The 18,091-nt window shown below is 44.6% G+C and overlaps 1 protein-coding gene across 6 annotated transcripts in view; it reads right to left on the bottom strand.

Moving 5' to 3' along the window:
* The window catches only part of Arhgap17 (Rho GTPase activating protein 17), a 96,148-nt gene that overhangs the window by 11,737 nt on the left and 66,320 nt on the right, over positions 1–18,091 (bottom strand). For 4 of the 6 annotated variants that reach the window (XR_007591882.1, XM_050143156.1, XM_050143155.1 and 1 more), the window contains exons 11-18: positions 16,122–16,233; positions 15,377–15,458; positions 13,262–13,342; positions 11,344–11,457; positions 7,407–7,498; positions 4,839–4,995; positions 3,665–3,898; positions 788–957 (exon numbers count right to left, since the gene is read on the bottom strand). Coding sequence is in view for 5 of the 6 variants with exons in the window: in XM_050143156.1 (XP_049999113.1) it covers positions 788–957; positions 3,665–3,898; positions 4,839–4,995; positions 7,407–7,498; positions 11,344–11,457; positions 13,262–13,342; positions 15,377–15,458; positions 16,122–16,233 (1,042 nt within the window). In the remaining variant the exon portion in view is untranslated. The remainder of the gene's footprint in view (positions 1–787; positions 958–3,664; positions 3,899–4,838; positions 4,996–7,406; positions 7,499–11,343; positions 11,458–13,261; positions 13,343–15,376; positions 15,459–16,121; positions 16,234–18,091) is intronic. The other 2 variants (XM_050143159.1, XM_050143157.1) reach the window with 1 other exon arrangement.

Genomic DNA, 18,091 nt, shown 5'->3' with positions numbered 1-18,091 from the left:
GCCTCAGCCAGGTAAAGCAGTGGCTATGCAAATGTGAGGACCAGGCACAGGAGCACACCTGGGATGCCATGGCTCCAGTGGAGGGTGGGAGGTGGAGACAAGAGACTCCCCACAAGCTCCCATGCAGCCGGCACAGCATACACAGTGGAAAAACAAAAGACCCTGTTTCAAACAAGGAGGAAGGTGAGGCCCAACACTCAAGGCTGTCTTTCGACCTCCACATGTGCACTGTGGCCAGGGGCTTGGGAAGATTAAAGAAGAAAGAAAAACGCTCTGACAAATATCCCCAGCAAAGCCAAAGAGCAGCAGGACAGAATGACTTGTGCCTGTAGCAGAGATGGGATTTGGTGACACAGCTCCTTTGTGTTTGAAGGCAATGGCCCTGGCTGCTGGGTTGAGGAGGGCAAAGGAGAGAGACGGAAACTGTTTAGATTGTGTTACTCCAAAACCAGAAAACCCTGTGCCCTGAAGCTCCAGTTCACAAAGCTTGGAAGCAGAGAGGATGCAGTGGCTCCCAATCACAGCAGGACTTGGGACCCCAAACCCCTAGAGACCCAGGAGCGACTGCAGAGCCCTCTTCCTGCTGTTAAGCTTTAGTGTTCCTGTATTTCCTTTCTCTATTTTCTTCAGTTTCTTCCATGTTTTCCCTCTCTAACGACTGATTTTCCTGCTTGTTTTTTGGTAACAGTCATGAAAAAGATTTCTTAGGGCTTTCATAACTGACTCTTTGGAGTAATTACAGGAAGTTCTTCCACCCTCCTAAGCACAAGGAGTGCAGGTCACTTACCTCGCCGCACAGTGTGAGGACTGGGACCAGCTGCACTGTGAGGTGTGCCCGCCGAGAGCTGATGGGAGCCGCCACCTGCCTGGGCCTGGCTTGGGCCCGTGGTTGCCTGGTTGTTGTTTCTTCCTGGTGCAGGGACAGCTGCAGATGCAGCGTCTTTGGGTTTTGGAGGGCTGAGAGGGTAAAGGTGAAGTTAGATCTCAGGCATTCCCTGATAGACCAGCTAAGCACTTCACAGAAGAGTTGTTCCTTGGTACAGGGTTTGTGGTGGGAAGTCCCAGGACTTCCTACAGATACCAAAATTCAAGGATGCTCAAGCCCTGTATGTAAAAAGGCATCAGAACCTGTCAGCACCTTTCTGTGTACCTTAAGTCAACTCTCATAATTAGCAAGAAAGTGGAAGAGCTACGGGAATGTCTGGAGAATGGCAAACAAAATGTTTGATCCAGTGGTTTCTTTGTTTTTAAGATTGTGTGAGCTGGGCGGTGGTGGTTCACACCCTTAATCCCAGCACTCAGGAGGCAGAGGCAGGTGGATCTCTGAGAGTTTGAGGCCAACCCGAGTTCCAGGACAGGCTCCAAAGCAACACAGAGAAACCCTGTCTCAAAAAACAAAAACTAAAAAAAAAAAAAAAAAAAAAACTAAAAAAAAAAGTATGTGTGTGCACATACAGGTGCTTGGAGAAGCTAGAAGACTAGAGTTAGAGGTGGTTGCAAGCCTGTGGATGCTGAGACCTCAATTCTGGTCATTTGAAAGAGCACTATGTAATTTAAACGGAGAAGTTAGAAGACTAGAGTTATAGGTGGTTGCAAGCCTGTGGGTGCTGAGACCTCAATTCTGGTCATTTGAAAGAGCACCATGTAATTTAAACCACTGACCCATCTCTCCAGCCCTATAGAAACAGTTTTGTTTTGTTTTTGTTTTTTGTTTCTTAATTATCTGAACCACAGTCAGCTGGATCTGTGGATACCAGAACCCAGGAAGAGGGTTATTTGAAATTTCAATAGCTTGTATTGGGCCAGCAAGCTGATAATTACTCAGAGACTAGACATTTTGAGATTCTTTGCAACAGACTAAGTTTCAGCTACTCTGCCACAGAAACTAAGGCCAGTCACTTCAGACCACCCACAGGAAACCTCAAGTTCTGTTCTGCACATACTTAAACTGGGCGCTATTTTAAGAAAATAAGGCTTGGGGATTTTTGTTAGCTATTGTACAAAATGAACACTGCAAAGTGACACTCTGATTAAGAAGGGCTTAAGTCACATCGTCTGGATTGAGAGAAGAGAAATTCTGAGAAGCTGCTCGATGACTCAGCCTAAAGCTGACAGCAACAGGGAAGGGTCAATTCAGGCTTCCTACTTCCTGGGTCACGACTTCCTATAACAAATATTACAGTCATTTTGTCAAGGTCACCAAAGGGCAGACGTGAAGAATGCAGAGAAATATCTCAGCATAAGAAACAAAGAGGAGACTGATGGCTGGCATTCCACTCCCCCTGCAGTAAAGACTAGCTACTTTCTTCTTTAGCTTCGGCTAAACAAACAGTGTCACAGGAAATAAAGATGCGTGTATTTGCTTATACTCTCTTTCTGACATAAAAAAATAGCCCCTAAAGCCAAGCCATGTATGGAGGAGGGGTCAGGAACAAGCCAGCATGGCATCTACGGCACATACACAGAGCTGGCCAAGGGCAAAGCTTCAGATTTCTTGACTGAGAGATGAACTTCCCTAGATTATGGGAATGGAGGAGGACTCAGGAATGCACAGAAGCACTGAGTCCTGCTATGGTAAGAGAATAAGAGTCCTATTCTGTGCTTCTGTTTCTTTCTGACGCTCGCTGTCTGCCATGTTTGAGACAAGGTCTCACCATTACCTAGACTGGCCTTGAACTTGTGATCCTTCTGCTACCCAAGGAACTGGGATTATGGGCACCACCAGGACCAGGTATATTCCTATCTTATCAACAACTTCACTTCCCTCAACCAAAAGATGCAACGAGAGGTTCTCCAAGGAAAATGCACCCGAGTGTGGTAAACTATGCATGGGTAAGTGGTTTTGTTTTGTGCATACTCATTTCACCTTATATATGATCATTTGGCACTGTGTGGCTGGCCAAAGATGAGGACAAAAACAGTGACAATTAAAAAATGCACTCTCTGGCATGGCTCATCTTCTACACAGCCAGCCATCAGTTCTGAATCAGAAAACTGTGGCCTCTGCCTGATTGGCATGGTGAACTGAGTAACAGCAGCAGAATGAAGGTCTCCTCTTAAAAGTGATTTACCGTGAAGCCTAACTCCAAGTGACTTGTCAAAAGTTCAAGTGACTGAACAGGCGTTTAAGGAGACATGGCACCTGTTTTCTTCCTTGAACCCATGTGTCAGCTCCCTGTACGACTGAAAGCCCTGAGTGGTGGAGGAACCCTTAGTCACCCAGTGTGCTGGCAGCCTGGTGCAACAGCAGCTACTTGGTGTATCTGTGCAACTGAATGTAATTACTGAATGCGAGGATGGATGACAAATGCCGAGAACACTGTGACTCGGCTAGCTCACTGCTTCCAAATGCTTCTCAGTTAGCACCCTGAGTGACAACAGGCAGAGTGCATGTGAACACCCACAGCTGCACACTGAAGAGGCTGAGCACACCGTTAGACACCTGTTAGTCTCTACTCTGCAGCACCAGAGCACACAAGCAAGTATTGCTTTTCTCTGAAAACAGAAAAGCAAACAAGCAATTTGCAGTCTTTTCTCCCCTCTAACCAAAGGCATGAAAGCAAATCTGATTTATTCTCTGGGCATGGCTACCACGCCAAAGACTGCCACCTGGAAGAAGGCAGGGGCATCTAGCCTTGACTGCCAGGAGAAGTGGGCTCCTTACCTGCTGTCAACTGGGCTCAGCCCCTGCTCCAATATGCCTGCAGAAGAGGGGATAGGCCCACCCCCTGAGCTGCTGTCAGCCCTAGAGCTCTGAGAAGAGGGCTCTGGACCTGCTGGAGCCAAGGTGTTGCCATCTGTGGGCGGGAGTGGTGGCTGGAAAGCAGGGGATATATGCTTTCTATTTAGAGTGCCACCCCGCCGATGAGCCTGGAAGTCCATAAGCTTCACACCAAAGCTACACAGAGAGAAGAAATAGTCAGCACACCACGCAAGCCAACTAAAGAGACGGAAGCCCGCTGGTCCTCACAGGTTAAAACCACAAACGGGACGGCCGCCCACATTCCCCAGCATGCAGTTAGGTGGCAAGGTTGTATCAGTGGTCATCCCAGTTACCAAAGTGAGCGCTTGGATCTGGCTTTAAGCCCCAGCAAAGCCAGCGCCTCACACTGATCAGGTTGGTGTGTGCAGCTGAGAGCAAACAGGCAGTCTCATGTGGAATAACGCGATGTTCTGTGTCAGTTTCCCTCCTACCTGATTCCCACCTCAAACCTGAGTGTGGGAAAGAGGTGGAAGCCAAGCCCAGAAGCATACCAGTGCTGGCAAGAACACACCACACTGCTTCTCAGCTTGCATAGGATACAGAAACATTCACGTGTACACATGAGGAAACAGCCGAAAGCTATGTATGGCTGGAAAAAATAGTTGCTTTTGGGAGGGTGGCATCTGGAGGATGGGGCAGAAGGAAGACACTCTTCATTCAAGACCATTAATGCATAGACTTCAAAACCTTTTTTTTTTTTTTAAATTTGGAAAAGTAAAAGATACGGGACTTCATTAACTGATGTTTACTGGAGAATATACAAAGCAGACAGCTGAGAATGGTATGTCATGGCTAGTGAGTCTTGTAATGCTGAAACTTGAAATAGGGGACTATCTGTTCTACTAGGCCATCGGGGAACAATGGTAAGGCGCTGAATGGTGCTCAGGTGTCAGAACTCAATTATACAGGATGATGGTGGATTTATTTCAGAGAGAGACCAGGGAAGTCTGAATTATCTAGACTTTATAAGGCAGGATTACACAGGGGGTCAGTAAGCCAGTATGGGATACATGGGTCAAATGTCCTCCGACACGATACCTACTACTTCTGTGGAAGTGACCAACTCCATACGTACCTCTCCTTCTTCACCAAGTCCCCTTCCATCACTGCCATGCTGGCAGGTCGCTTCCTCTCCAGAGTGCCCGAGTCAGAGTCATTTCCAGTGTGGGTTGAGTGATTAGAATTTGGGGTAGCAAGAGGAACAAATGCTTCTGATACATTGAATTCTATCTCTGTCATAAGAGAGATAAATAAATGAGAGACCTGGCACAAAGGGGAAACTCTCCAACACCCCAGCGGAGTGACAGCCTCCATATTCCACAAAGGCAGCTCAAGCACTCTGATCTGAAAAACAGATCCTGACCCCAGTGGGAGGCAGGCCAAGAAAGGCCAGCTGAACACACACTTCTGCTCTAAGAGAAATCAGAGAGTTCAGAAGGAAACAAGGACCATGGAGAACTTACTGAACCATTTAAAAAGGGACAGAGCAGTACTTTGATATAAAATAGGAACAAAAAGCATCATCAAATGCTCAATGTCTTTGGAATTTTTTTTTTTTTGCAAGAAACACTTTCTTGAAGGAAATCCCAGGCAACATGTCGATCTTCAGTCTCCTACTCATCTTCGCTAAGTAACTGCAATGAGTGATTCCTGAGGACAGGAAGACAGAAGAGAAGAACTGAGCCCAGCCCAGGCATCAGGGGCTTACACTGCAGTGGACTGGGCAGCTAGTCTGCACTCAGAAAAGCAGGGCTGGGACATGTGGACTCAATACAAATGCAACCAGTTCCTGAAGAGAAGCCATGAGAACCTCTGTGGATCCCAGGATTGCAACAAGAGAAACTGGAAAACTGACCAGCTACAGAATGAAAATGTAGTTCTCTGACTTCATAAACCAGGTCCAATCAGCCCTACCTAGCCTTGCCTGCTTTACTTTGTATCTTTGCACAAACCAAACAACTATGCAGGTAGAGTCAAGAAGAAACCCTGTTCTCAGGGAAGGGCCTCTGGGCAGTCAGTATCACCCACCCCTGAAAACAGACCCTGGTTCCCTTTTCCCAGCATCCGAGTTTGTCAAACCTTTCTCTCTCCAATATCCTAATTTGCTATATGTTTTAAATTTATTTTATCTATGTGGCTGCCTTCTCAGGGAACCCAGGTTCCTTCAAAGAAGACAGTATGGAATCATAGCAACGAATAAGCATTTAATATATACTGTGTGAATATGTTTTAGTGAAGTTAAAGGAAACAGAAAATAATATAATTACCATTATATCAAAATGTAAATGCACATGAATAAAATCCAAAGCAGTGTGAGAAAGTGAAACCAATTACATAATCATCAACAGGTTTTCTTCTTTTTAAAAATGTGGTATACTGTAGAAGAATGAAAACAGACCCACATCTATCACCAGGCACAAAACTCAAGTCCAAATGGATCAAAGAGCTCAATGAAAAGCCAGCCACACTGAACCTTATAGAAGAGAAAGTGGGAAGTACAGTCGAATGCATTGGCACAGGAGATCACTTCTTAAATATAACCCCAGCAGCATAGACACTGAGAGAAACAATTAATAAATGGGACCTCCTGAAACTGAAAAGCTTCTGTAAAGCAAAGGACATGGTCAACAGGACAAAATGACAGCCCACAGAATGGGAAAAGATCTTTACTAACCCCACATCAGACAGAGGTCTGATCTCTAAAATATACAAAGAACTCAAGAAATTAATCACCAAAAGAACACATAATCCAATTAAAAAAAATGGAGTACAGACCTTAACAGAAAACTCTCAACAGAGGAATCTAAAATGATTGAAAGACACTTAAGGAAATGTTCAACATCCTTAGTCATCAGAGAAATGCAAATCAAAACAACTCTGAGATTCCATTTTACAACTGTAAGAATGGCCAAGATCAAAAACACTGATGACAACTTATGCTGGAGAGGTTGTGGGGTAAAGGGAACACTTCTGCATTTGCTGGTGGGAATGCAAGCTGATACAACCCCTTTGGATGTCAGTGTGGCTATTTCTCAGAAAATTAGAAAACAACCTTCCTCAAGACCCAGTAATACCACTTTTGGGTATATATCCAAAGGATGCTCAATCGTGCCACAAGGGCATGTGCTCAACTATGTTCATAGCAGCTTTGTTTGTCATAGCCAGAACCTGGAAACAACCTAAATGTTCCTCGATCAAAGAATGGATAAGGAAAATGTGGTACATTTACACAATGAAGTACTACACAGCAGAAATGACATCTTGAATTTTGCAGGAAAATGGATGGATCTAGAAAACATTATTTTGAGTGAGGTAACCCAGACCCAGAAAGACAATTATCACATGTACTCACTCATAAGTGGTTTTTAAACACAGAACAGAGAAAACAAGCCTACAAACCACAATCCCAGAGAACTTAGACAACAATGAGGGCACTTAAGAGAGACTTACATAGATCTAATCTACATGAGAAGTAGAAAAAGACAAGATCTCCTGAGTAAATTGGGAGCATGGGGACCTAGGGGGAGGGGAAAGGCAGGGAGGGGAGCAGAGAAAATTGTAGAGCTCAATAAAAATCAATAAAAAAAGTGGTATATTACTGTGATATAGCTTCATCAATCAATGAGTCTGGAACCATGATTACCTCCAGGGAAGAACCAATCTGCATGCTGGATGATAGGTTCAATTACCGCGACCACGTGGACAGATGTGGCAGCTGCTATTTCAGCCAGTGTTCTGCAAGGAAGTTTACATAATTAAAATTCTCCACCGTGGCAGTCTCATTTGCAGACTGCCAGGGCATCTCAAAGATTGCTGATGGATAAAATACTTACACACAGATACAAAATTTAAACCCACAGGCCCTATCCTATGAGTTTGTATATAATGGCCCAAGAGGAAAAATTGTCCAACTACTATCAATCCTTCCCCCAGCAGAGTGGTACCCACTGCTGTGTCCAATGGGCAGGCACCAGGGCAGTGACAGCAAGAATTAAAGACTCATCAGAGCTGGGTTTGAAATTGACTGAAGAGGGCTTGCATTTCCACACTGCAACAGTAGCACACCTGATAGGCAGATCCAAGATCATCCCAAACTACTACTGCCCATGATGTCACCAAGCACATGGATTCTAAGTATCCTCATAGCCCCTGCCTTCTCATGACAGGGCAACATATATATATGCTCTGGTTCAAGATAATAGTCCAGATGCTGGAAAAAAAATACAGAAAAAAAAATACAAGAAAAAAAAATACAGTCACTATCATTGCCACCAAACATCCTTAAGCAAAACACTACCAAAGCAAGCCACTTGCAATGTGCCTGGAGGTTACAATGCACCCACAAAGCCTTAGGTTCTCTAAAGACCTAAATTGATTTTCATATGTTATGAAGCTGTTATAGTTTAGACATAAAGTGTCCCCAAGTATTTAAGGCTTGGTTCCTAAGCAGTGGATTCAATCTTGGAGAGGGACTGGAAAATAAGGGCTCTGACCTAATCAATGGATTCATAATTTGATGGCATAATGAGGAGTTGGGGCATGGAGGGAGCTGGTCACTGAGGTGTATGTGTCATGAGTTACTATCTTCTGAGTCAAGCAACATCCATCTTGGTGAGTTCAGCTGCCCCCACCCTGGCAAAAGATCAACCCAGCAGGGTGTGTTGATGATGGTGTACACCCCTGCACAGAAGGGTAGATCAAGGCATGAGATACTCACCTGAGTATCCAGCTGCTCTTGACCCACTTGGACCTACTTGACCAAGTGCCCTGGGGTGGGTGGGGTGTGGAACATTATACAGGCTGAGGAAGACCAGTGTTGGAGCTCCACCTATATGGCTATGACAGAAAACCTCATCTCTGTTCAGTAAGGCTTTCCAGATGCAGCCAGTTGGGGCAGGAGTGCCCACACCCCTATAAGTAATCACTGCACCGAGGCTCTGTAAGGAAGCCCAATAATATACTGGTTCCCCAGAATGCACTGTGGCAGAACCAAGCCTCGGTTTGTTGCTGGGACATCAGGAGAAGAGACAGATGCTGCTTTACAACTTGGGGAAGGAATTTTATCAACAGTGCCTTTAAAGACTTCTGGTCCTTTTCTCTCTGGTTCTCTGCATCCTGGCCAGTGTGAAGTGGTGACACTTTCTGCCTTGTCAGATGCTCTGAGACCAGGAGCCTAAATAAACCCTTTCTACTTTTGAGCTGTTCTCTCAGGTAACTGTTACTATAATGAAAAATCTGAGTCACAAGGGCCTGATTTAGGAATCAAAACTGGATTCCTAGAAACCTTCTTAGGTCTGACTGCCTCAAACCAACCTCTCCTGTCTTAATGTCACTTTAACCTCAGCCCCTATCAGACAGTATCACCCATTTTCTAACCAAGCAAAAACTTACAGATTCTTTTGAATTCCAGCACAATGCAAGCTCTGCTGGCAAATTACCCTTTCCCTTTCCTCCCTGAGGATTCTGATCAGCTTTCATGCCCAAGTGCCCCACCACACTGGGAGACTGTCCACGTGCATTCTATTCCAGTGATCCTTTTTAAAGAGACTCCGCTGATTATTCGCAAAGCTTCCTTTCAGGCCTTTTGCGGAATTTTGGAGCTCCTTCCTAGCCTTTGTTTACGGTGTTCCCTGACAAGTTTCTGGGTGTTACAAAGTGTGTCTACTACTGTTAAATGTACTGACTTTTAACCAACTGAGCCACACTGTTTTTTGAAGTTTGTTTTTTCCTTTGAACATTCTTCATCCCCCCAGAATTAAACAGATATATCACTTTCTCTGTTGGTGTTTTGGTCGGGGTTTATCTACTCTATGACCTCTGCAGTTAGCCTGTCTTCCTACTTACTTGTAGTTTTGCTTTATTACACTGTATGCTGACAACTATTTTTCAAAACAAGACTGGGCATATATGAGCAAGGGAATGACTGATTTGAACTGTGTCTTTGCAAAGCAGACCAGCAGCAATGATGCAGTGATGGGTAAGGACACAGACTCTGACCAGTGTCTGAACCCCACCACTGCCCTGCCCTGTAGCCCTGGGCAAAAGACTGGCTCTCCTCAGACTCAGCATCCTCATCTATGGATCTGGGAATAGCACTTACTGCACAAGATGATGTGTGAGGACAAGGACCATCTGCAGATGACAACCTGCTCTCCAGCTGATCTCTTGTGCCCACCTGTTCTACTTAACCCACACTGCTCAATGCCAGCAAAAGCTTCCTAAATGCAGCCCTGTGAAGTCGCTCTGCTTAGGATCCTATCAGTTACTTCCACACCACTGTGACAGAAGGGCTTAAGGAAGCAGATTTGTTTTGGCTCATGGTTTCCATTATACCAAGGTGAAAGAACTGTCACGGCAGTCAGAACTGTTTATGTGGAGGATGTTCATATGGAGGAGAACCAGCAGGCAGGAACCAGGGGCAGGCATCACCTTCAAAGGCAACCCCTAGAGACCTACCTCCACCAGGCATGCCCAATTTCTCAATAGCTCTGAAACCCCACAAAACAGTGCCATGAGTGGGAAATAAATGTTTAAAATGAGCCCATGAGGAACATTTTAGATTAAAAACACAGCAGGAACCTTGACAATTCCCAAAGGACCCAGGAAAGAAAGTTCCAAACAAGCCAGCCGCACGCGCAGGCCCTTCATAGCCTGCCTCTGATCTGAGGCATTTTCCAGTTACCCAGGGCCATCCTCAAAGGGCAGTCACCACGCTCTGCCTGCCTATGGGGCTTTCCCTGGTCTCAGTGCCAGGGGCAAGAAACTATTCCTTCACTAAGGTGAACACGTGCTGCTCCCTGAGGCGGGTGCTCGCCAGCCTCCTCAGTCTGCCACATCAGTTCACCTACACTGCCAGCCTGAAGGGGCAGAACAGGAAACCCTAATGTGCACCCCTGAGGTACAGGGCTATTCTGAGGTTAAAGCATGTGGGAAAAGCAGATGCTAAAGGGAGCTCTGGATTTCTTTTCCTTTCTGAGGGCAGGGGATAACCTCATGAAAAACACCTTCCCCACACCAAAGAAAAGAAACATTCTTGCCACCCATGACAGGCTGACAGGGCCAATCTATACACATAAACTGTTGGGCCAATCCATATCTTCCTAGCACGTCTCTACACTCAACTGTCCAGCCTAAATCATCTCGCCACAAGCTCACAACTACCACACTGCTCAGCTGTAGCAGCACTTCCTATTTCATGCAGAAACCTGTAGGTTTTTCTTCTGTCAATTTGTCAGTTAATTCTCAGGCACAGCTACAGACACTTAAGGGCTTGGGTCACAAGTCTGTCCCCCTTGTACTTCATGCACACAGATATGTGTCTAGCTTTTTACCACACGGGCTGCTTGGTTGCTCAGGAATGGAGGATCTCTTAGGACAGGAACAATGTCTCTCTGTGTGTGCTGCACAGAGACAACACAGAGTTCACAGCTGTGTCCTTAAAACACCAGTTGGATGAAAAGGCAACTTTGGAACACCCTGAAGTCACCTACAGTCTGAGTGTGTCTTTTGAACTCTACTGCTATCCATGCTAATTGCCAGGAAGGAGAAGCTTAGGCATGAGGTGAAGAAGAATCACTTACCCTTCTTGTTTGGCCCACAACAGGTTAGGGCCCAGCACAATGGCAATGTTGCTAGGAGTCATTTTATTAACATCACTGGTCTGGGCAAGCTTCGCAAGGAACTTGATTAAATACCTAGGAGACAAAACAGAAGGGCAGGAGCATCACCGAAACACTACGAGTGTCCCTGTGCTGCCTGCCTAGTTTGGCACAGATGGCTCAGGTGCTTACTACAAGCTGTCACTAAACTGGGACCCGGCTCATGGACAGTGCTGCTCACATTTCTCGTGCAATATATGTATGTATATACACACACACACACACACACACACACATATATGAAATTCTCAAACAAGAAAATGTTATTTTTAAAAAGTGGACAATGAGAGAAAAAATATGTATTATGAACGTTCTTGCACATGGGCACACACATGCATGTACGCACACAAACACACGCACACACACAGAGGCTCTTGTAGAGTGGAAAGATAGTGAAGAAACTATATATTCTGTATTCTGTATCTCAGAAGAACTAGGTGGCTAGGGACAAGAGATTGTTCAATGTGTATCTTTTTGAACTTTGGGACCATCAAAATGCCCTTCATTATTTTTTTTTTTAAAAGCAAAGGTTATGGAGAAAAAAAAAGAAACCAAAAGATCAAACACCAACATGCTAAGGTCTGTAACTGAGATGCCACATCGCACCAAACAGATTCCCATTATCTGCCATCTGACAAGGTATGTTATACTTTATCAACTAGCAGCTCACAAGGCAAAGCCAATCCTTCAAATGCGGAGAGGGAGTATCAGATATAGCTGAGATAAAGACCAAAACCAAGCTCAAGTCAGGTAGCATTTCACACAAATCACCTGCAAAGTGAATTTTAAACAAATCTCATACACACACATTACATTTATTCCTGTGTGTGTATCAGAGAGGAGAAGTGGGGAGAGACAAAGAGAGGACAGAAGGACACATCCTTCAGGAGTCACTTCTCTCCCTCTTTCTCATGGGTCCCAGGAACTCAGCTTGTTGGGCCTTTACCCACTGAGCCATCTTGCTGGACCCTTGGCTTGGTTTTAGCTGGCAATTCCCTGGGGCTACCTTTCCTCCACACCTCTTCCAGGTTATAGAAGTCCAAGGAAAAGCAGCAGTCCCAGAAGTTTGCCCATGGGAAGTTTTCTTAAAGACATTATTTAATAACATACTGAAATATAATCTCCACTGTACAGTGACTTGAACACATAAAAGGGCACAGAAACAGTAACTACTGATTAACTGTGCATTTACATAGGGACAGCTTGGGCTCCAAATACAATATACAGCCACTGAAGCTTCTCATAGCAGTGTTTCTGCTAACAGCTGCAGTGTCAAAATGATCAGACCATCTACATATCAGCATCACCAGTATACAGCTGGGCAGGCACACCCACCCCATCCCAGCAGCTCCGTACTATTCTGCAAAGCCTTCTGAATGTGCCAAGCATGCTTGAGGTAGGGTCATCTCGGAAGAAACATATCCACTCCAGGGTCACTGCACCTTCATTTATAGAATCATATACACTCTGAAGGCTAATTTGATGTCAACCTGACATACCTGGGAAGAGGTAATAACTGGGGAAAAGCATCTACCGGACTGGCCTGTGGGCCTGTCTGTGGTGCTTTTTCTTAATGACTGATGTAGGCGGGCCCAGCCTACTGCAGATAGTGCCATCCTTGGGTAAGTTGGCCCAGACTATGTGACAGCTAAAGAGTAAGGCTGGGAGTAAGTATAACACAGTGTCTTCCATAGTCTCTCCTTCATTTGTGCTTCCAGGTTCCTGTCAGAGTCCTGCCTTGGCTTCCCTCAATGATGGATTGTAACCTTAAAAACAACCCTTTCCCACCCCGGCAGCTTTTGACTATGATGCTTAGCACACAGCAAACTCAAACACATACCTAAAGTTAACAAAGTTTTGTGGTGGCAACTTCTGACACGTCGTCCATAAATATTGAAGTTTTTTGTCTTGATCCTGCACACTAGGAAAGAAATGTACACAAGAATTGATAAAAGCATATGCTATTGATCCCCATATTAATGTGCTATTATAGGTCAGATCTGCAATGTCTCTCAGAGGCGCCTGTGCTAGAGGCTTGGATGCTTGGCTAGCAGGAGATGCTGGAACCCTGAGGTAGGGTACAGTTGGAAGACTTGATGCTAGAGGGAGGTCTTAGAACTCCAGTCCCTACCTTATGTCTACTGGTCAGCATGAGGCGCATGCTTCTACCACCATAATGTATGGCGTAGCCACAAGTCTGAAGCAACAGGAACTGAATCTATGATCCCAAGAACCATAATAAACCTGCCCTCCTTTAAGCTGATTATGTCACATATTTCTTATAGCAGAAAACTAACGCATGTTCGTTATCAAGTGAAGCTTGTCTCTGTTTTCAAAACTGCAAGATAGCATTGATCTGAGAAATAAATGATTTTGGGGTCAAATCCCAGTTCTACACTATTAGACTGGGAGCAGGTACTTCATCTTACCAAGTTTTGCAGGACAGAGGAAGAACGTTGATTCTGTTGAACGTTATTAAGGCTAGAGGCAGAATCCTGTGAAATCACAATGCCCCAAGCTTGGCACAAGCAGACGCCTACCACTGAAAATTCTAAGAATGTGTGTATTAATTAGCAGCATTATGAAGCCTAGCGTTCCTTAACATAAAGGCAGCCTGATCACAGAACAACAGCCAAGCTCCCAGGAGCCCAGACCTCTGATCTTTCTTGGTGTCAACTCTGCTCCAAAGTCCAGGCTGGGGCTAATCCCTGTGTGGAACAGTTTTAAGAGCTCTGGTTCTACACAGCTTTGATACACAAATTTCCATAAACACAAGATGGGAAGAAAAGAACCTACAAAGTCACAACTCTGTCCTCTAGAGAGTGCAGCAGGTAGCCACAATGCTGATGGGTTACAGTACAGGAAGTCATCTGATTATACTTTAGAGGCCAGTTACCAAGACAACAGGATGGCTTTTTCCAACATTTTTCTACTATAGCATCTACCTGCCAGCAGAGAGACACCTCCTCCTTAAAAAAGAATTTTAGAGTCTAGGAACCTAGAGAAGAGTTGAGATGAGGAGACTACCAGATACAAGGAACTCTATTGATGCTGACTGCTGACTCATTTAACTCAGTCAAAAGACAGACTGAGAACTTGTTCTTGAACTTAAAACCTCACCACCTACCAGGGAGAAAGTCTCTTAGTCCACAGTGATTGCAGATCCCTGAGAAGTCACATAGAAGCCACGATGGCTCTATCTAATCATGGTCAGCTGGGAAGGAAAGTGACAGGGTGAGCTGAAGGGGGAAGGGCGGAGGTAAGGGTGAAACTAGTTGGTCCTTCCTCAGGACTGAAGAATCAGACAATCCAGAGAGGAAGTGAGAAGTAACAAGATCACCCGGCTGGCCAAGGAGAATCTGACGGCATCTGAAATACACTGTCCTGTTACTAGGCAGGCTAAGCTGAGGGTGGAAGACAAGACCAAAGAATGGGTAAAAACTTTGGGGCAGAGAAGTCTCCATCTGGATGCCAGTTCTGACAATTCCCAGTTCCTGTATCTGTACAATGAAGATATCAAGAATATGTGCCTATTCTGGATGCTCGATGCTTATTAAGAATGGCAGGAGGGAGTATGGCAAAGCTTAGCACACAGTGGACACTGAGAAAAACACTATTACTGCAAGTAAGGGTCTTATTCTATTGCTGAAGAGCTGAACCTGCAAGCAGCCGGTAGCACAGGTACCCTATAACGCATGACCCAGTCACAGAGGGGTTTGAGATCAGCTCCTTCATTAATGCGGTGAAGCAATACTAGTTCAAACAACAGCACAATCCGTGAGCTCTTTATAGTAGCAATACTGAGTATGCTCACTCTGGATGCAGGTGGAATATGGACACATCCGTATGCATGTATTTCAGTGTCCCGTGAATCCTGAGAGTACAAGGACTTATAAATGGGACACAGTATTTCATCATTGCTTTGAACTTTTAAAACTGAGCATTTTAAGCTTACCTTGCAACTTGTGTCCATTCTTCATACAGATTGAAAGTCATCAAGGGCTCAGGTAATTCCCGCAAATAGGACTTCAAAGCACCTAAAACCATGAACACATTCTGAGCATGCAGTGGGGGCCAAAGCTGCATTGTTCTGCAAATGAAAAAGATCTTACATACATTCCAAGATGCACAGAACAAATCATGATCTGGCAGCAGTTCTTATACAATAAAGCCTTGCAAAAGAAACTTAGTTCTTTGCAAAAATACACCGAGAGCAATGGAAAATAAAATTCACTTTAAGGTAATTCTATTAACATACAAAATCTCTCCAGGCAAACGTAGGTCATGGGTGTGACAGGAAGAAATATATCTTTAAAATAAATAAAAGCTACATCTGAGCACACTGTCTTTACTGAAAAGAAATTTACTCTGGCCACACAAAGCAGGGCTGGCCTCATGGGTAGAAGACAAGAAAGAGACTCCATCACGTGAAAGGACAATCCTTGGCATTCCAAACAAGTGTGCCATGTTTGTCACAGCTACCTTCTTCACCTTCACTTAACAGAGAGTGAGGGGGAGAAGAGAACCCAGAAAGAAGAGAAAAGGTGTATACATGTGCACACACAGTGCAGGTTAGGAGATTCCATCAGTGACTTGATCAACCACTCCTCAAGTGACAGCTGTTCTTTCTGCTGGCAATCTGAGCTAGAACTTGCTTCCACTAAAGACAGGTAGGTTTGCAAACAATCCTTGGAGCTTACCTGCTACAGCATGGGGGTCTGAATAGAATTCATCCAGGTGAGATGTGGAGCAGTCCAGAGCAGCTTTCAACTTCTTTAGCTTAGAGGCTCCAGCCCCAATGCGAAAAAGGCCCTAAAGACAATAAAAAGCCACCAGCATCAAGTCAGAGTGGAATCTCACCCTGGGGATCTTCAGCTTGCTTGTGAGAGCAGCCACAGTGCCCATCTTACAACACCATTCCAAGGGTGTGTGCCCAGCGTATGGTGACAGGCAGAACAAAGACCTTCTTTTTATTTTTTAAAATGATTTTATTGAACTATACATTTTCTGTGCTCCTCTCCCTTCCTCTCCCCTCCCCTTTAACCCTCTCTCATCTTCCCCATGCTCCCAACTTACTCAGGAGATCTTGTCTTTTTCTACTTCCCATGTAGATTAGATCCACATATATCTCTTTTAGGATCCTCATTGCTGTCTAGATTTTCTGGGTCTGTGATTTGTAGGCTGGTTTTCTTTGCTTTATGTTTAAAAACCACTTACGAGTGAATACATATGATATTTGTCTTTCTGGGTCTGGGTTACCTCACTCAATATGATGTTTTCTAGATCCATCCATTTGCCTGCAAATTTCAAGAGGTCGCACTTGCATAGGAGACCACTTCCTATATATAACCCCAATAGCACAGACACTGAGAAAAACAACTAATAAATGGGACCTCCTGAAACTGAAAAGCTTCTGTAAAGCAAAGGACACAGTCAACAAGACAAAACAGCAGCCTACAGAATGGGAAAAGATCTTCACCAGAACAAAGACCTTCTTAATGCTAGTTCTCCATCTCTGGAAAAGCTTTTCTATGTCAGGGCACTGATTACTGACTACTACACCTTACAAGTTTAGTTTATTCTTTTTAAAAATGACATCACAGTAAAAACCGACCAGACTGCATGCCACTTTCACTGACCTCAATGTGACTTAGAAAGAAAGAAAGAAAGAAAGAAAGAAAGAAAGAAAGAAAGAAAGAAAGAAAGAAAGAAAGAAAGGCACACACATAGAGAACAAACCAAGAGTGGCAGGTATATAAAGGACAGTGGGCCAGGATTTAGGAAACGGGCTTAAGCAGTAAGTGTCAGGTTTCTCAACACTTCATACACCCAGAGATTCTTCACTGGGAACAAGAAGGAAGTGGTGGGAGGTGTCAATGACAATCAGAAGAGTCGCTGGAGAACAAAAGCAGGCCCAGTTGAGAAGCACAGATTGGGGCTTTTGAAAGTTGAGGTTAGATACCAGAAGCCAGCATGAGAGCGTCCGGGATGTTCTTAATTTGGGTTGGATTAAATACCAAAGTTTTATCCGTGAAAACTCACGGTGTTGTTCACCTGCAGCGCCTCTGTTCTTCTGCACGCGAGACTTCAACAGACAATTCTTTTTTTTTTTTTTTTTTTCCAGACAGGGTTTCTCCGTGTAGCCCTGGCTGTTCTAGGACTCTCTCTCTCTCTCTCTCTCTGTAGACCAAGCTGGCCTCAAAGTCAGAGATCCAGCTGCCTCTGCCTCCCAAATGCTGGGATTAAATGCATACACCAGCATTACCCAGCTACAAAAGATTCTTTAAAGGACAAAGAATCTTACATTTTGAATCTAGCTCTGCCCTGGCATGAACTCTTTGCATGTTTACTTCTATGTATGGGGAGAAATAAGAGCTGTCCTGCTTGGTTCATGCAGGTATTTTTGGTATGGATCATATAAAATGCAATACATAAATGTACCCTTTAAAAACACTGTACATCAAACAACAAAAGGTCATGGATGTTCTCAGCCACCAAAGCATTGTCCCAAACCATAAACAGAGACTGAAAGGAGACAGGACGGCGAAAGGTCGGAGCGCACTGCAAGCAGGACGAGTGCACTGTTCTGTGAGGCCGCACTTTACCTATTAAATCAAGGTCCATGAATCATTGGAAAACAGGGATCATGGGGACAGAGGTTTGAAAGCCA

This window comes from Alexandromys fortis, unplaced genomic scaffold, assembly GCF_014885135.2.
Source record: "Alexandromys fortis isolate MF-2015 unplaced genomic scaffold, M_Fortis_MF-2015_v1.1 scaffold_45, whole genome shotgun sequence".
NCBI classification, from domain to species: Eukaryota; Metazoa; Chordata; class Mammalia; order Rodentia; family Cricetidae; genus Alexandromys; species Alexandromys fortis.
The sequence above is the reverse complement of the archived record's forward strand: the minus strand, read 5'-3'. Positions and strand labels throughout refer to the sequence as shown.